At 37.1% G+C, this 23,983-nt stretch overlaps 2 protein-coding genes across 8 annotated transcripts in view; one reads left to right on the top strand and one right to left on the bottom strand.

Annotated features, from left to right (window-relative positions):
- Positions 1-22,962, top strand: part of CERKL (ceramide kinase like) — a 131,361-nt gene extending 108,399 nt beyond the window's left edge. For all 6 annotated transcript variants that reach the window (XM_055289909.2, XM_055289911.2, XM_055289907.2 and 3 more), the window contains 8 exons: positions 8,923-8,997; positions 9,767-9,944; positions 10,022-10,081; positions 10,771-10,796; positions 10,892-11,000; positions 13,820-13,916; positions 19,727-19,902; positions 20,728-22,962. In XM_055289909.2, the coding sequence (XP_055145884.1) occupies positions 8,923-8,997; positions 9,767-9,944; positions 10,022-10,081; positions 10,771-10,796; positions 10,892-11,000; positions 13,820-13,916; positions 19,727-19,902; positions 20,728-20,788 (782 nt within the window). In that variant the 3' untranslated portion in view covers positions 20,789-22,962. The remainder of the gene's footprint in view (positions 1-8,922; positions 8,998-9,766; positions 9,945-10,021; positions 10,082-10,770; positions 10,797-10,891; positions 11,001-13,819; positions 13,917-19,726; positions 19,903-20,727) is intronic.
- The window catches only part of ITGA4 (integrin subunit alpha 4), a 434,521-nt gene continuing 431,746 nt past the window's right edge, over positions 21,209-23,983 (bottom strand). Inside the window, exons 30-31 of one of the 2 annotated variants that reach the window (XR_010122378.1) lie at positions 23,223-23,508; positions 21,209-21,940 (exon numbers count right to left, since the gene is read on the bottom strand). Coding sequence is in view for 1 of the 2 variants with exons in the window: in XM_055289905.2 (XP_055145880.2) it covers positions 23,413-23,508 (96 nt within the window). In the remaining variant the exon portion in view is untranslated. Of the gene's footprint in view, positions 23,509-23,983 lie in introns of both variants that reach the window. The other variant, XM_055289905.2, reaches the window with a different exon arrangement.

Genomic DNA, 23,983 nt, shown 5'->3' with positions numbered 1-23,983 from the left:
GGCAGGAAGGAGAAATGCTGAGTGAAGTGGGGAAGAGCCCCTTATAAAACCATCAGATCTCATGAGAACTCACTCACTATCACAAGAACAGCATGGGGGAAACCACCCCCATGATTCAATTACTCCTACCTGGTCTCTCCCTTGACATGTGGGGATTATGGGGATGAAAATTCAAGATGAGATTTGGGTAGGGACACAAAGCCTAACCATATCAACTATAGTCACCAGGTTGTATAACAGAGCTCTTGAATTTATTTCTTTTAACTGAAATTTTATATCCTGGACCAGTATCTCCCCAATCCTTCCCACCCATTAGCCCCAGTACACACTATTTTACTCTTTGCTTTTATGAGTTGAAGTTTTTCAGATTCTACATTAAAGTAAGATCATGTGGTGTTTGTCTTTCTGTGTCTGTCTTATTTCACCTAGCATAATGTCCTCCAGGTTCATCCACGTATTGTACATGACAGGAACTCTTTAATGCCAAATAGTATTCCATTGTGTATATAAACAAGCTGATTGTCCCTAATCTGAAGACTTAAAATCTAAAATGCTACAAAATTAGAAAATTTTGAGTGCCAGCATGATGCCCCAACTGGAAACTTCCACACCTCGTGTGATGGGTAGCAGTCAAAGTGCAGTCAAACCTTTGTTTCATATAGAAAAATATTTTAAATATTATATAAAATTATCTTCAGGCTATGTGTATAAGATGTATAAAACTTTTATGTTTAGACTTGGGTCCCACCCCCCAGATACCTCATTACACCAACAGTGTAAAAGTATTCCCATTTCTCCACAGCCTTGCCAGCATCTGTTGTTTCCTGACTTTTATTAATAATCACCATTCTGACTGGTGTGAGTGTGGTTTTGATTTGCATTTCTCTGGTGATCAGTGATATTTAGCTTTTTTTTCATATGCTCGTTGGCCATGTAAATGTCTTCTTTTGAGAAGTGTGTGTTCATATCCTTTGCCCACTTTTTGATGGAATTTTTTTTTTCTTGTAAATATGTTTAAGTTCCTTGTAGACTCTGGATGTTAGACCTTTGTCAGACGGGTACATTGTAAAAATGCTCTCCCATTCTGTAGGTTGCCTGTTCACTCTGATGATGGTTTATTTTGCTGTGCAGGGATTGTTTTCTTGGTTTCTTTTTCAGATAGTTGTAAGTGTACAGAAATGCTACTGATTTTTGTATGTTGATTTTGTGTCCTGCAACTTAACTGAGTTTATTAGCTCTGACAATTCATTCATGGAGCCTTTAGGGTTTCCTAAATAAATAAGATCATGCCTACGAACAAAGGCAATTTAGCTTCCATCTTTAAAATTTGCAAGCCTTTTATTTCTTTCTCTTGCCTAATTGCTCTGGCTAGAACTTCCAGTACTATTTTAATGACAGTGGTGAGAATGGGTATTATTATCTTCTTGAGGAACAAGCCATTGTTTCTCAAATCATGAGAGTCATTTTATTTTATTTTATTTTTATTATTATTTTAAAATTATTATTATGCTTTAAGTTTTAGGGTACATGTGCACAATGTGCAGGTTTGTTACGTATGTATCCATGTGCCGTGTTGGTTTGCTGCACCCATTAACTCGTCATTTAGCATTAGGTATATCTCCTAATGCTGTTCCTCCCCCCTCCCCCCTCCCCCCACCCCACAACAGTCGCCGAAGTGTGATGTTCCCCTTCCTGTGTCCATGTGTTCTCAATGTTCAATTCCCACCTATGAGTGAGAACATGTGGTGTTTGGTTTTTTGTCCTTGTGATAGTTTGCTGAGAATCATGGTTTCCAGTTTCATCCATGTCCCTACAAAGGACATGAACTCATCATTTTTTATGGCTGCATAGTATTCCATGGTGTATATGTGCCACATTTTCTTAATCCAGTCTATTGTTGTTGGACATTTGGGTTGGTTCCAGGTCTTTGCTATTGTGAATAGTGCCGTAATAAACATACATGTGCATGTGTCTTTATAGCAGCATGATTTATAGTCCTTTGGGCATATACCCAGTAATGGGATGGCCGGGTCAAATGGTATTTCTAGTTCTAGATCCCTGAGGAATCGCCACACTGACTTCCACAATAGTTGAACTAGTTGACAGTCCCACCAACAGTGTAAAAGTGTTCCTATTTCTCCACATCCTCTCCAGCACCTGTTGTTTCCTGACTTTTTAATGATGGCCATTTTAACTGGTGTGAGATAGTATGTCATTGTGGTTTTGATTTGCATTTCTCTGATGGCCAGTGATGATGAGCATTTCTTCATGTGTTTTTTGGCTGCATAAATGTCTTCTTTTGAGAAGTATCTGTTCATGTCCTCTGCCCACTTTTTGATGGGGTTGTTTGTTTTTTTCTTCTAAATTTGTTTGAGTTCATTGTAGATTCTGGATATTAGCCCTGTGTCAGATGAGTAGATTGCAAAAATGTTCTCCCATTCTTTAGGTTGCCTGTTCACTCTGATGGTAGTTTCTTTTGCTGTGCAGAAGCTCTTTAGTTTAATTAGATCCCATTTGTCAATTTTGGCTTTTGTTGCCATTGCTTTTGGTGTTTTAGACATGAAGTCCTTGCCCACGCCTATGTCCTGAATGGTATTGCCTAGGTTTTCTTCTAGGTTTTTTATGGTTTTAGGTCTAACATGTAAGTCTTTAATCCATCTTGAATTAATTTTTGTATAAGGTGTAAGGAAGGGATCCAGTTTCAGCTTTCTACATATGGCTAGCCAGTTTTCCCAGCACCATTTATTAAATAGGGAATCCTTTCCCCATTTCTTGTTTTTGTCAGGTTTGTCAAAGATCAGATAGTTGTAGATATGCGGCATTATTTCTGAGGGCTCTGTTCTGTTCCATTGATCTATATCTCTGTTTTGGTACCAGTACCATGCTGTTTTGGTTACTGTAGCTTTGTGGTATAGTTTGAAGTCAGGTCGCATGATGCCTCCAGCTTTGTTCTTTTGGCTTAGGATTGACTTGGCGATGCGGGCTCCATATGAACTTTAAAGTAGTTTTTTCCAATTCTGTGAAGAAAGTCATTGGTAGCTTGATGGGGATGGCATTGAATCTATAAATTACCTTGGGTAGTATGGCCATTTTCACGATATTGATTCTTCCAACCCATGAGCATAGAATGTTCTTCCATTTGTTTATATCCTCTTTTATTTCATTGAGCAGTGGTTTGTAGTTCTCCTTGAAGAGGTCCTTCACATCCCTTGTAAGCTGGATTCCTAGGTATTTTATTCTCTTTGAAGCAATTGTGAATGGGAGTTCACTCATGATTTGGCTCACCGTTTGTCTGTGATTGGTGTACAAGAATGCTTGTGATTTTTGTACATTGATTTTGTATCCTGAGACTTTGCAGAAGTTGCTTATCAGCTTGAGATTTTGGGCTGAGACAGTGGGGTTTTCTAGGTATACAATCATGTCATCTGCAAACAGGGACAATTTGACTTCCTCTTTTCCTAATTGAATGATCTTTATTTTCTTCTCCTGCCTGATTGCCCTGGCCAGAACTTCCAACACTATGTTGAATAGGAGTGGTGAGAGAGGGCATCCCTGTCTTGTGCCAGTTTTCAAAGGGAATGCTTCCAGTTTTTGCCCATTCAGTATGATATTGGCTGTGGGTTTGTCATAGATAGCTCTTATTATTTTGAAATATGTCCCATCAATACCTAATTTATTGAGAGTTTTTAGCGTGAAGGTTGTTGAATTTTGTCAAAGGCCTTTTCTGCATCTATTGAGATAATCATGTGGTTTTTGTCTTTGGTTGTGTTTATATGCTGGATTACATTTATTGATTTGCATATGTTGAACCAGCCTTGCATCCCAGGGATGAAGCCCACTTGATCATGGTGGATGAGCTTTTTGATATGCTGCTGGATTCGGTTTGCCAGTATTTTATTGAGGATTTTTGCATCAATGTTCATCAAGGATATTGGTCTGAAATTCTGTTTTTTGGTTGTGTCTCTGCCAGGCTTTGGTATCAGGATGATGCTGGCCTCATAAAATGTGTTAGGGAGGATTCACTCTTTTTCTATTGATTGGAATAGTTTCAGAAGGAATGGTACCAGCTCCTCCTTGTACCTCTGGTAGAATTCGGCTGTGCATCCATCAGGTCCTGGACCTTTTTTGGTTGGTAAGCTATTGATTATTGCCACAATTTCAGAGCCTGTTATTGGTCTATTCAGAGATTCAGCTCCTTCCTGGTTTAGTCTTGGGAGGGTGTATTTGTCAAGAAATTTATCCATTTCTTCTAGATTTTCTAATTTATTTGCATAGAGGTGTTTTAATATTCTCTGATGGTAGATTGTATTTCTGTGGGATCGGTGGTGATATCCCCTTTATCATTTTTTATTGCATCTATTTGATTCTTCTCTCTTCCTCTTTGTCTTGCTAGTGGTCTATCAATTTTGTTGATCTTTTCAAAAAACCAGCTCCTGGATTCATTAATTTTTTGAAAGTTTTTTTGTGTCTCTATTTCCTTCAGTTCTGCTCTGATTTTAGTTATTTCTTGCCTTCTGCTAGCTTTTGAATGTGTTTGCTCTTGCCTTTCTAGTTCTTTTAATTGTGATGTTAGCATGCCAGTTTTGGATCTTTCCTGCTTTCTCTTGTGGGCATTTAGTGCTATAAATTTCCCTCTACACACTGCTTTGAATGTGTCCCAGAGATTCTGGTATGTTGTGTCTTTGTATTGGTTTCAAAGAACATCTTTATTTCTGCCTTCATTTTGTTATGTACCCAGTAGTCATTCAGGAGCAGGTTGTTCAGTTTCCATGTGGTTGAGTGGTTTTGAGTGAGTTTCTTAATCTTGAGTTCTAGTTTGATTGCACTGTGGTGTGAGAGACAGTTTGTTATAATTTCTGTTCTTTTACATTTGCTGAGGAGATCTTTACTTCCAACGATGTGGTCAGTTTTGGAATAGGTGTGGTGTGGTGCTAAAAAAAAAATGTATATTCTGTTGATTTGGGGTGGAGAGTTCTGGAGATGTCTAATAGGTCCGCTTGGTGCAGAGCTCAGTTCAATTCCTGGGTATCCTTGTTAACTTTCTGTCTCGTTGATCTGTCTAATGTTGACGGTGGGGTGTTAAAATCTCCCATTATTATTGTGTGGGAGTCTAAGTCTCTTTGTAGGTCACTCAGGACTTGCTTTATGAATCTGGGTGCTCCTGTGTTGGGTGCATATATATTTAGGATAGTTAGCTCTTCTTGTTGAATTGATCCCTTTACCATTATGTAATGGCCTTTTTTGTCTCCTTTGATCTTTGTTGGTTTAAAGTCTATTTTATCAGAGACTAGGATTGCAACCCCTGCCTTTTTTTGTTTTCCATTTGCTTGGTAGATCTTCCTCCATCCCTTTATTTTGAGCCTATGTGTGTCTCTGCACATGAGATGGGTTTCCTGAATACAGCACACTGATGGGTCTTGACTCCTTATCTCATTTGCCAGTCTGTGTCTTTTAATTGGAGCATTTAGCCCATTTACATTTAAAGTTAATATTGTTATATGTGAATTTGATCCTGTCGTTATGATGTTAGCTGGTTATTTTGCTCATTAGTTGATGCAGTTTCTTCCTAGCCTCAATGGTCTTTACAATTTGGCATGTTTTTGCAGTGGCTGGTACTGGTCCTTCCTTTCCATGTTTAGTGCTTCCTTCAGGAGCTCTTTTAGGGCAGGCCTGGTGGTGACAAAATCTCTCATCGTTTGCTTGTCTGTAAAGTAATTTATTTCTCCGTCACTTATGAAGTTTATTTTGGCTGGATATGAAATTCTGAGTTGAAAATTCTTTAAGAATGTTGAATATTGGCCCCCACTCTCTTCTGGCTTGTAGAGTTTCTGCTGAGAGATCAGCTGTTAGTCTGATGGGCTTCCCTTTGTGGGTAACCCGACCTTTCTCTCTGGCCGCCCTTAACATTCTTTCCTTCATTTCAACTTTGTTGAATCTGACAATTATGTGTCTTGGGGTTGCTCTTCTCGAGGAGTATCTTTGTGGTGTTCTCTGTATTTCCTAAATCTGAATGTTGGCCTGCCTTGCTAGATTGGGGAAGTTCTCCTGGATCATATCTTGCAGAGTGTTTTCCAACTTGGTTCCATTCTCCCCGTCACTTTCAGGTACGCCAATCAGACGTAGGTTTGGTCTTTTCACATAGTCCCATATTTCTTGGAGGCTTTGTTCATTTCTTTTTATTCTTTTTTCTCTAAACTTCCCTTCTTGCTTCATTTCATTCATTTCATCTTCCATCACTGATACCTTTCTTCCAGTTGATCGCATCAGCTACTGAGGCTTCTGTATTCTTCACGTAGTTCTCGAAACTTGGCTTTCAGCTCCATCAGCTCCTTGAAGCACTTCTCTGCATTGGTCATTTTAGTTATCCATTCTTCTAATTTTTTTTCAAAGTTTTTAACTTCTTTGCCATTGGTTTGAATTTCCTCCTGTAGCTTGGAGTAGTTTGATCGTCTGAAGCCTTCTTCTCTCAACTGGTCAAAGTCATTCTCTGTCCAGCTTTGTTCCATTGCTGGTGAGGAACTGTGTTCCTTTGGAGGAGGAGAGGCGCTTTGCTTTTTAGAGTTTCCAGTTTTTCTGCTCTGTTTTCTCCCCATCTTTGTAGTTTTTTCTAGTTTTGGTTTTTGATGATGGTGATGTACAGATGGGTTTTTGGTGTGGATGTCCTTTCTGTTTGTTAGTTTTCCTTCTAACAGACAGGACCCTCAGCTGCAGGTCTGTTGGAGTTTGCTAGAGGTCCACTCCAGACCCTGTTTGCCTGGGTGTCAGCAGCGGTGGCTGCAGAACAGCGAATTTTCATGAACCGCAAATTCAGCTGTCTGATCGTTCCTCTGGAAGTTTTGTCTCAGAGTACCCGGCCGAGTGAGGTGTCAGTCTGTCCCTAATGGGGGGTGCCTCCCAGTTACGCTGCTCAGGGGTCAGGGACCCACTTTAGGAGGCAGTCTGCCCGTTCTCAGATCTCCAGCTGCATGCTGGGAAAACCACTACTCTCTTCAAAGCTGTCAGACAGGGACATTTAAGTCTGCAGAGGTTACTGCTGACTGTTTGTCTGTGCCCTGTCCCCAGAGGTGGTGCCTACAGAGGCAGGCAGGCCTCCTTGAGCTGTGGTGGGCTCCACCCAGTTCGAGCTTCCTGGCTGCTTTATTTACCTAAGCAAGCCTGGGCAATGGCGGGAGCCCCTCCCCCAGCCTCGCTGCCGCCTTGTAGTTTGATCTCAGACTGCTGTGCTAGCAATCAGTGAGATTCCGTGGGCGTAGGACCCTCTGAGCCAGGTGCAGTACACAATCTCCTGGTGTGCCGTTTCCCAAGCCCATTGGAAAAGCGCAGTATTAGGGTGGGAGTGACCTGATTTTCCAGGTGCCATCTGTCACCCCTTTCTTTGACTAGGAAAGGGAACTCCCTGACCCCTTCCACCTCCCGAGTGAGACAATGCCTCACCCTGCTTTGGCTCACACATGGTGTGCTAAACCGACTGTCCTGCACCCACTGTTTGGCACTCCCTAGTGAGATGAACCCAGTATCTCAGATGGAAATGCAGAAATCACCTGTGTTCTGCGTCGCTCATGCTGGGAGCTGTAGACCGGAGCTGTTCCTATTCAGCCATCTTGGCTCCACCTCAAGAGTTGTTTTAATAAGCACTCAAGTATTGTCATTCCTGTTTGACAGTAGGCCATATTTTGAGTAACAAGGGTCACAGCATAACTTGCCTTTTGGTGAATCAGTTGGAACCAGTTTGCCAGTTAGTTAAAATAAACTTTTCTTTGCATTGGTATTACCAGAAGTAATTGTGCTTATTTATAATTAATAATAATTAAATATGCTTATTCTTAGCTACCTAAAAAATTATGATTTTAATGACCTCCTGGTTGATAATGGCTAAGCCACCTCAGCTTCTCCAATTAACAACCCAAGTACATATCAGTTCAAAGTAACACAAATTGAAGCAATTATGTATGATCACATAGAAATGCTTCTGATTAACAAAATCCAGAGGACTGGTCTTTGCCTTGATAACTGGAACACACCACATCCATGGTTTCACAGCTCTTGGCTATCATTGGACTTACTTATTATATTCTTTAATTCAAGAAAAATTGTAGCTTCATTCATTCTGTTCTTAATAATTTTAAATTCTCTGGCCTTCTGGGAATGGGAGGGGCTAGCTGGTATTGTCCCCTGTATCTCAGATTTCAGTCACACATAAACATTAAAGGGGCCTGACTTAGGGAGCTCTTTGCCTCTGTGGACTGGTGGGGAAAATCCGGGTGTGTCCTAAATTTTAATAATCATGAAAATCAGAAATCATAATGTTTCAAATACAAATCTTCATACATGGAAAATACAATTAAACATTTTCTTCAATGTAGGAGACATTTGTCAGATAACAGGGGATTCTCATTTGGCTAAGAGCTTACCTCTAATATTCATTAAATGTATTTAGAGCATATTTTTTGTAGTTTCTAGTTATTTTATTTTTCTGAGTTATTATTTGGATTATTTTCTCTTTTATTTATGTATGCATTTGTCTCTGCTCCCCAGAGGCACCCTTTTGCTGTTGATCCTCATTTTGGCATTGAAGCTAAAAACCCATTCATTAAGGTTGGATGGAGTGGGCTTTGATATAGCTAGCATTTGGGAGGTAGAAAATAGACATTCGTGATCAAAAAAGCTGTAAGCAGTTACTATAAACTATTTTTAAATTTCTAAGTATTTTAAATATTCAACAAATGTGTAGACATTTGATGTGCATCTATTCTGTGAATAAGAACTTAAACTTCTAATATTCACATTAACTTTCATGATTTTATAAATTCTCATTTATTTTTCATCTGAACATTGCAGAATGACATTTATATAAAGTAAGAGCAAGTGTTAATTTGAGCACATTCTACCCTAATAGTGCATGTTTTAAAATTGCTTTGGCAGGATCTACCAATGTATTGGCGCATTCTCTTCATGGAGTTCCTCATGTGATAACTGCAACATTGCACATTATAATGGGTAAGAATTCTTCCAAAGCAGTTCATATTTTATAAGGAAATTTTGATTTATGTAAGGAAGGCCATCTTATTTCCATCAGACTTGAAGAAAGGGCAGATTCTTTGTCTCTTAAAGTAGAGAAATGTTTGATTAAAAAACCAAAAAGCATTGCTTTACTATGTGGATTGCCTGTCTTTTCAAAATACTTGCTTTGTAAAGAGCAGTAAATGAAGTTTTATTGTAATCTCTATAGAAAAAAAATATGTAGTGTGCTCAAAATAATAATTTTATAACCAGATAAAGAACATTAATGAATACTCCTTAAGTATATCCAACACTGATGTAGGACTGTACCAAGACTCTAGGACTAGGATTGTGTTATTAATGAAAAAACATACCAGAAAAAAAGTTTCAGCCAGTATATGTCTATAGATATTTTATTATCCCAATTGGTAGAAAGCATATAAGCTCAGGTATATGTAACACCAAACTACTGTTAAATCTAAGTTTACCTTGCCTGTCTACTTTGTTTCTTTGACCATGTTTTATAGGAAATAGCAATAAGCTGAAAAATTTAGCACTCTGTGTTTCTTCACTAGTACCTGAACAAGTTAAAAATGGTAATTGTTGTAGTCATAGGTAAAAGGAACTGAAGAGAAAGTGAGGATGTTCATGGTCTACAGTACCTTCAGATATTCTCCTATAAGCCAATAAATATGCTCTTTCATGTTTGCTGTTTTGATACAAGTCCTACTGTACTCACTGACTAATATTTAATGTAATATTCAAGGGCATGTACAGCTGGTCGACGTCTGCACCTTCAGCACCGCTGGCAAGCTTCTTCGCTTTGGGTTCTCAGCCATGTTTGGCTTTGGTGGAAGAACTTTGGCTCTGGCAGAAAAATATCGATGGATGTCCCCTAACCAACGGAGAGATTTTGCTGTCGTTAAGGTGCTGGCAAACCTTAAGTAAGTCTTTTTCTTAAACCAAAAATTTTGTATCCCAGGTTCAATGACTGTTAATAACAGATTTCATTACATTTTAGGGCAGAAGACTGTGAAATATCATTTTTACCATTTAACAGCTCTGATGATGTGCAAGAAAGGTAGGTAAAAGCTCAATGTAATACAGGTAACCTATATCTTTCTTTAAAGCATAAAACATTCTGACAAACAATTGATCAGACTTAGGATCTTTGGTTATTTTTCTAACATAGTAGTAAAGAATATAGAATCACAGACTCTTACAGGTCCTAGTAAGCAAACAACCATCGCTCAGCCTTTTCTCTTTTTCCTTCTTTCTTTCTTCCCTTCCTTCCCCCTCTCTCTCCCTCCCTCCCTCCTTCCGTTCTCTTTTTCCCTTCCCTTCCCCTTTCTTTCCTTTATTTTTTTCCCTTTGTTTCATTTTCCCTTTCTCTTTTCTTTTGAGTGCCTACTATATGCCAGGCACTTTGAATATAACAATCCACCAAAAAATGAACAAAACACACAGTTTTGTCCCTCATGATAATTTTGGCCTAGTGTGTAATACAAATATTAAAGCCATATTAAAGAAGGGTTATAGTCTTTGAAGAAATAGTACATTATTGTTCCTTATAATACTAGTTTACTTTTAAATGAATCAACACATTATGTTGGCAGCAACAATATTATACACGTTTTTACTTACTATCTAATCGAAGAAAGTATTTAACATATGTAATGATGAGTTCTCTAATTTTCTCGTATTTAATAGATTTGTGTGTGTGCGGGTGTTACTTTGTTTTATGTCTTTGTTTTGTTTTCTTTCTTTTAGGAGGGCACAGGGATCTCCCAAATCTGGTGAGTTGAAAAGTATCTCCTTGAGAACTGTGCCAGGTTCTGTTGACGTTTTGCTCTGGTGAGGGAAAATAACCAATCATTTTCGTTACCTTTAGACTGTAATGATCAATGGCAAATGATCCAGGGTCAGTTCTTGAATGTCAGCATTATGGCAATTCCTTGCCTGTGTTCAGTGGCACCTAGAGGCTTGGCACCTAATACCAGGTTAGTAAGCATTTTTATTGAATTGTTGATACATTTCTTATGGACCATTTTTTTCCAGGATATCCAATTAACTGTTGGTTAGCTAGAAACTTAACAGGTAGTTTATCTTTGTATATTAGAGATTCTAAGGGATTTGTCATCACAGTAGGTTGAGAACGACTGTTGAACTGGAATAATTATCAGATAATCATTGACTATTTAATGTCACTGAGGCTAAAATAATATTTCCTAAGTTTTATTGATAGAATTTTATGCCTATTTTGCTTGATTTATTCATTTAATTGTGGAGAACATTATATTAAATACTGATATTTCTTGTGAATGTCTTTGCTTTCCAACTTTAATGCAAACATAAATATCCTTAGCATGAAAATCACACATATGTATATTTGATACTGTATTAGTCTGTTTTCATGCTGCTGATAAAGACATACTCGAGACTGGGTAATTTACAAAAGAAAGAGGTTTAATGGATTTACAGTTCCACGTTGCTGGGGAGGCTCCACAATCATGGTGGAAGATGAAAGGCACATCTCACATGGCAGCAGACAAGAGAGCTTGTGCAGGGAAACTCCTATTTTAAAACCATCAGATCTCATGAGACTTATTCATTACCATGAGAGCAGCACAGGAAAGACCCACCCCCACGATTCACTTATCTCCCACCAGGTCTCTCCCACAACACATGGGAATTATGAGAGCTACAAGATGAGATTTGGGTGGGAACACAAAGCCAAACCATATCAGATACCTTTAGTCAAAAGAAACATTTCAGTTCTATTTAATGTGAATAGTAGTGCATATCAATCTCCTGCCTACATTTTCAATTGAATAAAATATGAGACATCTTATATATATCTTTTTATCCATAGGATATAGACATTCCTTTGCTTGCACATTCTTCTTAAGCAGCTGTCCATTATGGGGCTGAAAATATTTCTTTCCTGAATCCAATCCTGTAGAGTGTAGGAGAAAGGATCATGAGTGTTGTGAAATATAGCCAATAACAGGGAAATATTCAAAGTTAGAGAAGAAAAAAGAGAAACTGCAAACTTTGATATTGAAAACCCAGATGGCAAGATCCTCATTAATTACATCTAGTGCTAAAACTTGAGTATTTTGAACCTTGTGTGATTTAGAAATTGAGCTGGTGGTTTTCTCCCACACCCTCAGAAATCCTAGATAGGTGTGTGCTTTCATAATGTAGTTTCCCTGACTAAACTTGAAGACGTGGCTAGCTGACCAAGGAGCTATGTTCTGCAGGACTTGAGACAATGTTTATCTAACCCTATTTGTTTAAGGACCTTCTTGGGAGGGGAGACCTGCTCTTCTGGGAACAATCGATTCATAGCTCCTTCAAAGCCACTCCGTAAATGTTCGGCTTGACTAGAATTCCACTGTTGACTCTGCAGGCTTAATCAGTATTGAATTTTTCAGAGAAGGATGACTAATTAGAGATTTCTTCTGTGGTTTATAATCACAACATGCCATCTTTGCAAAGACCTTTTGATCAAGACTCATTTGATCAGAGATTTTTCAGAGATGTAGCTTCTGATGATTCAGGACGATTGAACAGGAGATTTCACTTTCTTCTTTTTCCCCCACCATGATAAATAATAATTTATGTTAAAATATCTCAGTGCAAATTGCCAATAGGAACTAATATTCTTATATTCTAAGTATTCTAAGATTAAGTGTGTTCATATGTGTGAGACATTTAAAGCAGTGCCAGCCATGTAAGTTGTGTTTCTATTTCAAGTAAATATTGCAAAGCAGGCATAGGATAATGCTTTTAATGTTTATAAAATTATGCAATTAAAAAAAAAGATGCACAGTAACACTACCATGAAAGTTTTGGTGCTGTTTATTTTGAATTGGGAAGAAGAAGCATGGTGGAAAGTATACTGAGCACTTGGAGTATTGCTACTGATGACCATTTTTTCTCTGTGTGCCTTTGAACAAATCACTTAAACTTGGAGTTGTCTTTTCCTTCTACGTGAAATGAGAGAATGATGAGATAATCTCTAAGGTCCCTTACAGCTCTGACCTGAGTTTCCATAAGATACTAAGCGCTCTTTTTTCATTTTGTTGTTATTCTTAGATTAACTTCATGTTTGCACTGAAATCAAGCTAGAAGTCATTTGTATGTATTTCTGCAAACTGCATTCTATAGCTTGATGCATTTGCGAGTGGCTGTTTTGGCACTAAATCACACCTCTGAATTTTCAGTCTCTTATATTGGATGGAACAGTTATGCAAGATTAAAATGTTCAGTCATTTGACTGAACATGTGTGGCAGCATTTGTTCACTCCATTTCATCCATCCAAAGGCCACTTTGATTTATTTCATTTCCTATGTCACTTGGACCTTCTGTCTATAAATAAATATTTAAATCACACTTTAGATTTTAGAAAATGTTGAGCTATTTATTACACCACTTGTGCATATTAACTCTTCTATAATACATCTTTTAACAACATAGTTTCACATTTAGAATTTCTAATTACATTGTATTTTAAATTATGTCTTGATATGTGAGTAGGACGCTTGATGGTTTGTTTTGTAAAATGCTGTAATGTAAGAGCTTATTGAGAAGGAAGCCAATGACTTAATAAAACTCATTTGAAAGCCTGCATCATTTAAAAAATAATAGCTAGATACGGTTTATGAATTTTAGGTAAATGTAACATGGTGATTTATCTATCTTGTCCAATACTTTCAGTAAACAGTATACTTGTTATAAGGAACAGTATGTCATAATTTTTGGTATAATCTCTTAGTAAACTTCTTAATGTCTAATAGAAATATTTAATTTCAGATTAAATAATGGAAGTATGGCTCTTATAATTGCCCGAAACACTTCTCGGCCAGAGTTTATAAAACACCTGAAAAGATATGCCAGTGTAAAAAATCAGGTATAGTAAATTCTTTTTGTTACTTATTTCCAAAGCTATTAATCATGTAGAAAAAGATGCTACAAGAATTGACATCGAGTCCTGCCTCATAAGAAGGTTTTATTTTCTTCTGAATATATTAATCTTTTTTTTTTTTCCAATCTGTTTCATCCAAATTTTGAAAAGCATCCACCAGGATTAATATAGATTGGCCTTTTTTGAATGATGAATTAGTGGTTATGTATATGTAACCACAAAGATAAAATAGGAAATGTAGTGTTATATTGCAATGTGAAATAAATGAAGGATAAAATTACATACTCAGGCTGTTCTTCAGAATGAAAAGAAATGAAATTTGAGAGTTTAGCCTTCTTGATATTATGGCAGCAGACTTTCTAAAGTTATGATCTTTAGATCTTCCTGACATTTGTTTGCATATCTGCCTATGCTCATTGATTGAAATAGATCTGTAGATATGTATTTAAAAATATGACACTTTTATACAAATATTAAAAATGAGAATATGTGAAGATATATATTTCCACATAAGTGATTTGCTTTAAAGAGAAACAGTAACTGTTACAAGCCATATTATTTTGGCAGCTATTTTTACCTGATTATTAGGAAAATGATCCTTGAAATATGTGAATTTCTGAAATTGTGAGTCTTTGAAGTACATAGGTATGGTTGTAAAACCCTATAGTTTCACATTTTTTTTTTGTTTTGTTTTTTTTTTTTTTTAGTTAGAGCCTTGCTGTGTCACCCAGGCTGGAGTGCAGTGGCGTAATCTCTGCTCACTGCAACCTCTGCCTACGTTCAAGTGATTCTCCTGCCTCAGCCTCCCAAGTAGGTGGGATTACAGGCCCACACCACCACGCCCAGCTAAGTTTTATATTTGTGGTAGAGACGGGGTTTCACCATGTTGGTCAGGCTGGTCTCGAAACTCCTGACCTCGTGATGTGTCCACCTTGGCCTCCCAAAGTGCTGGGATTACAGGCGTGAGCCACCACGCCCGGCCCACACATTCTTAAAGGTATAAAATGGTGCTTGGATATAGTTGGGAGAGAACAGACGGGAGGAGGAGGAGAGTAAACCCAGCCAATGACTGGCAGCTGAACCTTGCTTATGTACCTTAGCCATAGCAAGTCTCTCCATTTTTGCCTTATTATATTTTCAAACTTTCTTAGGCCATCTTCATGAAGTTTGATCTTCTGTCTATAACATTATTTGATCCTCATGTATTGAACAACTAACTGGGCTGCTTAGGAACTTAAATCATAAAAAATTAGTTACAGTCCCACTTTCTTTATATGTCAAAGTAGATGAGCAGGCATAATGTAGGTTGTGAGCCTACATAAAACCTTTATGTATATGTTTGGGTGGAATATGGAGATTTATTGATTTCCAAAGGAATATATGCCTTTTCACATTTTAATAAATTTCTAAACATTAAAACCAATTTTTAAAAAACCCAAAGCACTATATATTCATTGCTGTTTTTAAGTCAGAAAATAGAAACAAGAAAATGATTTAAAGCACTCAAAATTCCATGTTCCTCAAGATTAGTATCATTACCTTGGTAGAATTTTTTCCGAATCCTTTTTTATTAAATAAATGAGAAGTAAAGTAAGTATTAACCTCATTCATGTACCTCTATTTGAGAACTTAAATAGTATTAACCTATTAATGTACCCCTGAGAAGTTCTGTATTTATTTCGGGGAGGTGTATGTTGCACAAATTGTTTATGGAAGGTCTCTTTTGAAATTGCCTATGGGGCAAGTCTCCCAGGCAATTTTTGTAAACATTCTTCTTCTTCATTTTTTTAATCAATATACCTTTCTTCTGATTTTAAAAGCAATGGTTACCTTACACATAAAGACAGACATACAGAAAATAATAAAAATCTGTATTGATAGGAGGATGTTTTCTAAAAGAGATAATATTATGCAGGATTTATCATATTTTCTCATGTACTCTATGAGGCATATCTTGCTTTTGACACAAGAAACAGTTGCCTGTGTGTGATTCACTGGCCTTAACTCTGATTTATCAACTTTCAAAAATTAAAATCCATGCTATTGTTTTTTTTTTTTTTTTTGCAAAGAATTCTAAAATATTTTGCATAGTGTATATAGTAAGAATAATTAGATTGATTCTCAGGGTGACTGCTTTCAAGCAATGTTAATTTGATTTGTTAATTATCCACACAGGTGTGTGTATTTAGGCTCTTTCCTTCATGGTGACATTAAAAATGTGAATTTATATAAATTTTGTAAGATTATGAAAATCAGATCTATGTAAAAATCATGTCTACTGCATAATTCGTAGCAGTGCTGGTATTCAGGAAGGAAAATGTGGCAATTCAGTTTAAGGAGAGTAACATCTGCTTCTCTGAACCATGTTTACCAGGTTGAATAAGCGAATGTTACTGTATAACACTGTAAAACAGGTTGAAACCACCATGTGCGGAGTGGATCCTGTTCTTTCCCCATCTCTGTGTAAATTAGATAGAGGCTGAACACTACCCTTCAAAGTCCTTGCAGCTCCATCCTATTGCTTTTCCCCCCTCCTCACTGTCTACACTTTTCTCTTTCATTGTGACCATTTTTGGTAGGGAGTTTAAAACCTTAAATGTGAGTGCTTCCCCCGGGATTTCTTTGCAGCCCTCTCATCTTCTCAGGATGCCGTCTCCTGGACGGCCTCATTGCCCCTCACTTTTGAACTATCTGAGCATCATGTACTCCCAAGCATTCTGTCATCTCGTCTTATCTGCAGGACCTCTGTCTTCTTGTATGCTGAAGAGGTTCTGAAACTCATCGGCATCTGGAGGCCAACATGTCTACAGCTAACCGTATCTTTTCCCCTAAAGTTGTTCCTTCTGCGTTGCTCTGTGCGGGTCAATGGCACCACTTTCTATCCATCCAGGTTACCCTGAACTGTTCCTTCTTCCTCATTCCTCACTACCAGTCCCCTAACTTGTTCTGTTGGTCTCCTCTTAAATGTTTCTAAAATTTCTCCCTCGGCCGGGCGCGGTGGCTCACGCTTGTAATCCCAGCACTTTGGGAGGCCGAGGCGGGCGGATCACGAGGTCAGGAGATCGAGACCACGGTGAAACCCCGTCTCTACTAAAAATACAAAAAATTAGCGGGGGCGTGGTGGCGGGTGCCTGTAGTCCCAGCTACTCGGAGAGGCTGAGGCAGGAGAATGGCATGAACCTGGGAGGCGGAGCTTGCAGTGAGCCGAGATCGCGCCACTGCACTCCAGCCTGGGTGACAGAGCGAGACTCTGTCTCAAAAAAAAAAAAAAAAAAAAAAAAAAAATTTCTCCCTAACCTTAATTCAAACTTTAATCCTTTCTTGCTTACAGTAGCCTCCTTTTGGCCTTCAGGTTCTCTGGTCTTGTCTTCCATACCTCTTTTTAGAGAAACTTTTTTCTAAGACACACATTGTATTTCTCTCGTGCTTAATTATTCAGTGCCTTTCTCTTGTTGTCAGAATAATATGGAATTTCCTCAGTCTGGAACACGTGGCCTTTGTATCCAGGTCTCTGCCTGTGTTGCAACCCCACCTCTTATTACCACCCTCCACCACATTCCCAGTGTTTTGGCATTTTATTCATTGGCTAAGGTTGCCATAACAAATACCACAGAAAAGATGGCTTAAACAAACAGAAATGTATTTCTTTCATGGTTCTGGAGGCTAGAGCTGCAAGACGATGTCAGCAGGTTTGGTTTGTCCTGAGTCTTCTCTCTCTGGCTGGCACATGGCTGCTTTCTCACAGCACCCACAAGTGAGTGGTCTTTCCTCTGTTCATCCCCGATGCCTTTTCCTATGTCCAAAGTTCCTCTTCTTATAAGGACACCATATTGGATGAGGGCCTAAAGACATCATTTTAGCTTAATCATCTCTTTAAAGATCTAATCTCCAAATACAGTTATGTTCTGAGGTATACAGGGCGAGGATTTCAATACAGGAATTTGAGGGCCAAGGGGCATGACTGAGCACCTAGGAGTCACACTGAATTCTGTGTAGTTGCTTGACCATTGTTTGCCTCTAGTTTTGTAAATGCTTCCTCTCTCCAGACTTTCTTCTCCAGGCTAAATCTTCTATGTTCTTTAAGGCTCAATTCAAATGGGAAGCTTTCCCAACATCTGTAGCCTGTTTGCCTCCTCTTGTTTCCTCCATTGAACTCCATGCTTGCACCATCATGGCACTTCTCTGTATCAAAATTGTAACTGTTTACTTCTCCTCCCCATGCCCCAAACATACCCTCACACAGGATACTAAGCTCTTGGTTCCCTAAAGTCCCACTTAACAGTGTCTGTGGCTTCACAGTTAAAGCATTTGAAGGATGGCTGTATCTTCCTTTTGTGAGGTGTGCACATGACAACTGCTGATTTAAGATAATAGACTTACTGGTGGTGGCTGTCAATTCTTGGCATTCCTTGGCTTACAGCTGCATCACTCCAGTCTCTGACTCTACCATCCTTGGCATTCTTCTCTCATAAGGACATCAGTCATATTGGATTAGGGCCCATCCTAATGACTTCATCTTAATTCTACCTGCAAAGACCGTACTTCTAAACAGGGGACATTCACAGGTACCAGGGGTTAGGACTTGAACATAGTTGGGGTAGGGGAGGGAAATATAATTTAGCCCATAACAGGCAGTTGTATGTTTTAAATGAATTATCAACTAACATGAATGATTATGTAGATAATTCTACAAAGATGAGGCGTGTAGCCAAGGCTTTATACCCGAGGTAGGAGGTCTAATGCAGTTACTGTCAAACAGTTTTGCTTGGGGCCCTCTAATTCTGTACCTCAGTCACAACAGCTGATGCCATCATATCATCTACTGTTTAACTGTGTTTACAGTATAAACTGGAAAGTCGGCTGGACCTTGGTATCTACATATGTAAAATATGGGTGTTGGGGAAAATATTAGTTTTCTGTCAACTTTTGAAACTATGCTTCATTGAGGTTTACATGTGGAAAAGGGGAAAAACTATGTAGATGATGTTTAATTAGGAATGTATCTCATGTCATTTTTCTGAAAACTGAAATGAGTAGTTATACATTTCTGCTCAAGTTATTTGGCTATATTAATTATTTCAGAAAATACATAGTGCTTTTTCAGTATAGTTTCCTTAGGCAAACAAGAAAAAACACAAGTTGAAGTTTACGTTGCACCATTCTATAGTGGTAAGTAAACAGTGATCTTGCAGCTTGTGTCCATTGTTAAAGTGGGAATGGGGCAGGCAAACACCTGTTAAAATCCATATTTGATTGGCTTTCTCTTTTAAAAGAAGACATACATCCCATTTTATCTTCAGAAGTTTAGACTTGTGTTCTTCCAAATTAAATTCCAAGTGTGAAACTTGTACTAGTTTGCTTTATGTCAGCTAAACTAATTGACAAGTTGATAAACTCAATGGATTATATGTCTTCTGTATCTATAGGCCAGTATTAAAGATTATCTTTAATTGAAAAATCTACAGTATCACTGTTGTATGCAACTTCTCACAGATATGTACTATTTGTCATAAAACAAGATTTCTAGGTGCTAGATCTAAACCCAAAATGCTTCGGATAAGAGATTCCTTCTTCCAAAAAAGATTTCTAGGTGCTAGATCTAAAAGAACCCAAAAGGCTTTGGATAAGAGATTCCTTCTTCCAAAAAGAATTGGAGATTCCTGTTCATAGTCTCAAAGCTATTAAAATGTCAGCATACATGTTGATATTTACTTGTGAGAGAGAGCACAGTGAATTTGATTTGTGTTAGTAGCTAGAGATAAACCAAGTATAATGATTATTTGTATTATTTTTAGTTCAGTTTTCCATTTGTTGAGACTTACACTGTTGAGGAAGTAAAAGTTCATCCAAGGAATAATACTGGTGGCTATAATCCAGAGGAGGAGGTGGAGGATGAAACTGCTTCAGAAAATTGTTTCCCTTGGAATGTAGATGGTGATTTAATGGAGGTTGCATCAGAGGTCCATATTAGGTAAGTCTGTTTCACTGCTTTATATGTCAACCAGTAAACATAAATCTAATGGTACAATGAAAGCTCTCTGAACTATCAAAGCAGGCAGTTGGTTAGTTTTTAAAAAATCAGTAAATCAGGGAAGCATAGAGACATGCACAAATTTCAATAAATAAAAAGTAACTTTACATTTATTCAACTGTTATGTAGAGCCAAGGCATTTTCTTTGGTTATGCGTGTCTACATTGGCTTTCTAATTTATTGTTGTGCATAAACTACAGATAATGAACTTCCATTTTGGATTTTTAAAAATGGATCAAGATCTTAAACCTTTTAGTGGAGCCATCTGAGTAGTAAAGTGTTAGATTTTTATCCTTCCATCTTAGTTTCCTCTCACTCATAATTACTGTAACACGTTTTGTTCAGCAATTTGCTTTTATTAGGCCTTTACAAAGCATTCAACTTCCCTTGGGAACAATTTTACATAGCAACTGGTATAAACAGGTTTAGGAACCTGCAAACGCATCCTTGGTAGGCATTGTGACACTCAGTGGTTAGAAGAAGCATGCAGGGGTGCCCACTAGACATGGGTGTTCTAGAGGCATGACTGACTGTTTTACAGAGGCCATGGAGAGCATTGGACAATCAAGGAAGTCAGTTAAGGAGGCTTTAGAGTAATTACTGTTGTTGATGATTTATCAGACCTTCTCAGTTTTCTAGATTACAGCTCTGTTGTGAATGCTATGTTTGTTATCAATTTGTATTTGGCATTGTGTACCATACTTATTAGGTGTATGTGTGAAAAATAACAAAATAAGTTGATAAAATAATGTATTTTCTTTACAGATTGCATCCAAGACTTATCAGTCTTTATGGAGGAAGCATGGAAGAAATGATTCCAAAGTAACATGCAATTGTTTCTAAAAGAAATGTACAAACTAGAATTTTAATATAAAGAAATATGGCCATGCTTTAAACCTGTGGTCCCCACCCTTTTTGGGACCAGTTTCATGGAAGACAATTTTTCCCTGGATGGGGGAATGGTTTCAGGATGAACTGTTCCACCTCAGATCATGAGGCATTAGATTCTCTTAAGGAACATGGCACTCTAGATCCCTCACATACCAGTTCACTATACGGTTCACACTTCTGTGAGAATCTAATGCTGCTGCTGATCTGACAGGGGGAGGAACTCAGTAATGCTCCATTGCTCTAACCTCCTGCTGTGTGGCCAAACAGATATCCTAATAGAAATTGCTATTGTTGATGTTACTAACAATTAGCTTCTAGGGCTTTAAAAGTCAAGATGAAATATCAATTCAAATTCTGGTTTTTTACAATGTGTTTATTGGACACACAAAAAACTTTGCACCCATCATAATACATCAATATTTAACCTAGATAATTCCTTTAACCTAGATAATTCCGTAATTTGGATTCTTTCATTTTTCAGGATTTGAGCTTATCAATTATGTTAAATTTCCTATATTCTGTTACAAACATAATACAGATTTCGTAAGTCTGCGTTGATTTACCGCTCCCTAATCCAGAGCGGTTAAATTTCAAAATCACATAGTTATATAGACTACCTGCCAAAAAAGAATAACCCATTCCTGTCTTCTTAAAGTGGTAGGGTTTTAAAATTCATCATACAAGTAACAAAGTTGATAACAAATACTATTTTGAACTGGGCAAAATCTAGCCCAATATGTAAGTATCTGAGAGGCCTGTGTTGGACAATCATAGTACTCTGCTTTCACCTGAAATATATAGTTGTTTCTGAGTGGGAAAGAACCAAATTTAAATTTCCTTAGAGACCATCCTGGAGAAGACAGTTTTAAATCGGGGCTTGATTTTTTCATCTATGATCCTAGATGTTCTCCTGAAAGAACAACTAGCCTGTTTATAATGATTGATACAAAGTTTTTTTTAAAAACACATAAATGTCATAAAGTTTATTCCTTGTATACACACTCTGGGTTCAGGAGGTTTTGTGCTTGCGTTTCACTACTCAAATGCCTTCACAAATCTCATAACATTCCTCACCATCACTGCAGGCCTGTGAACAGATAACTTTCATCAGTTAGGATGGCTGGCTAGTGGCAGGGACTTCATATAAAGAAATCTTTTCCAGAATTGTTTTTCCAAATTGCCTTCTACAAATTGCCTTCCAATTTGATCACTTCCTATAACATGTTCAAATTATGAAGACAGAGTCAGATAAAATTATATTCTGCAATTATCTAGATCATAAGCATAAAATAAATATTACAAAAATGATTGTATTTAAAGAAATTATTTAAAATCCAGTAAGTCATTTAAAATAGAACCTCATATAGTATGAACTATAAAAATATTTTACCTGTCACTTAACATTTCATGAAAATTTTGATGTCTCATTTATATTCACTGTACACAAATTGAATCAATATCGTTCAGCTAAACTTTTGAATTTTGTTTCTTCATTTCCATGTAAGGGAACACTTATATTTGTAAAGAGTAACAAAGAATTACATCCAAGCAAATATTTGTGTGATAGTCAGTCAATATTTTACATAGTACATAATACCTATGAAGTATAGGCCCCCTAGTCTTTGCACAGCTTTGATTTTAAAGTTATTAGTGAGGTATGGTTTCTGTATTTTTTAAATCAGTGTATATCAGGTAAAGTGCAACACTCACAATCCTTTGTTTCAGAATATAAATTCGAATATTTTATAACTAAAGATTTGAAGATGGTTCTTAACTATTTACTCCTGGGTATGCTTGATAAAGGTATGTTATAGGAAGAATAGGAAGAATGGTAAATGTATACCTACATAAAAACACGTGTATATACAGAAAGATGGGGAAATCCATAGCTGTATAAAAAAATAATTATCCGGAAGTCATTTCACTAAGCTCAAACCAGTGTATATGTTCAGTCTGAAGTTTGCCAATTAGGCCTATAATATTCATAGTCTGCTGAAAAAAAAAAATGGCTGTTAGAACAAAGCCCATAGGAAATGTATTATAAATAAAGGGCTTTAAAGTGATAATGGTCCACTTCTACTCATTAGAAAATTTGGGAACAGCTCTCTATTTTTAAAGAACATATTTTGAACAAGTATCAAAGATGTATTTGAAATGAACCTCTGCCCACCCAGTGGGGTTCATTTTACCGAGGCAAGCACATATGGTAAGTAGTATTTCAAGTCTAAGACTTCTCCAGTATGATTTAACTCAGTTATACTTTCATTTCAAGATATCTTCAAGGGTTTACTTTTCTTGAATAAATTGAATGCTTTAGTGTTTCTCTACCCATTTAAAAGCTGAGAGATTATCTTTGGCTGTATTATTACCTTTGCAGTTCTTCTATCTCAAAGAGTAATCATTGCTGAGATTTTCCCCTTGCATGAAGACATAATATGTCACAAGATCATGAGTAAAAGAAGTCCGAACAAAATTCATTTTTTCTTGTAAACAGTGTCTCTTAAATTTCTTTACTACAACCTGAGTCTGTTTTCCATTCTCTCAATTTGAAAGAAGTCCTTAATCATCATTGCTTTTACTGTTGATATAACTCCAACTGTCTCTTCTGTTTTCTTCTTGTAGGATAGATTTGTATTGTCTTTTAAAGAAGCCGGCCTGAAAATAGCATTACATAATCACTAGTGTATAGTTATGAACACTTTATCTACTATACTCATTTCTAATATCTAAGCAGTTAAGACCAATATTTCTTAAACTGCATTCCTTGTAACATCAATCATAAAGGTTTAACAGATAATCAGTAAAAATTAGTGGGGACATACTGGGTTAAAGAAACATTTGTGTTTTTAATGCAGAAATTCTCAGTGATACACACCACATTCTCTCCAAAATTGACATTCAGTGTAATCTGCAATCTTTTCCAGATGGTTTTTTAAAAGGAACGTCTTTCAAAACAAATTAAGGCATATTTTTCTAGAAAGACTTTGGTTTTGAAGAGAAATGTGAGATCAGTACTGAGCAACATAAAAAGTTAACATTAAAATAGTGAAATATTTAAATCTAATAACTTGGAAGTCAAATTGGCTTTGAGAAAATGTCATTTTTTAGTAGTTTAATGTTGGTAATTAAT

The sequence above is a fragment of the Symphalangus syndactylus genome, chromosome 8, assembly GCF_028878055.3.
Source record: "Symphalangus syndactylus isolate Jambi chromosome 8, NHGRI_mSymSyn1-v2.1_pri, whole genome shotgun sequence".
In the NCBI taxonomy this organism is placed as follows: Eukaryota; Metazoa; Chordata; class Mammalia; order Primates; family Hylobatidae; genus Symphalangus; species Symphalangus syndactylus.
The sequence above is the reverse complement of the archived record's forward strand: the minus strand, read 5'-3'. Positions and strand labels throughout refer to the sequence as shown.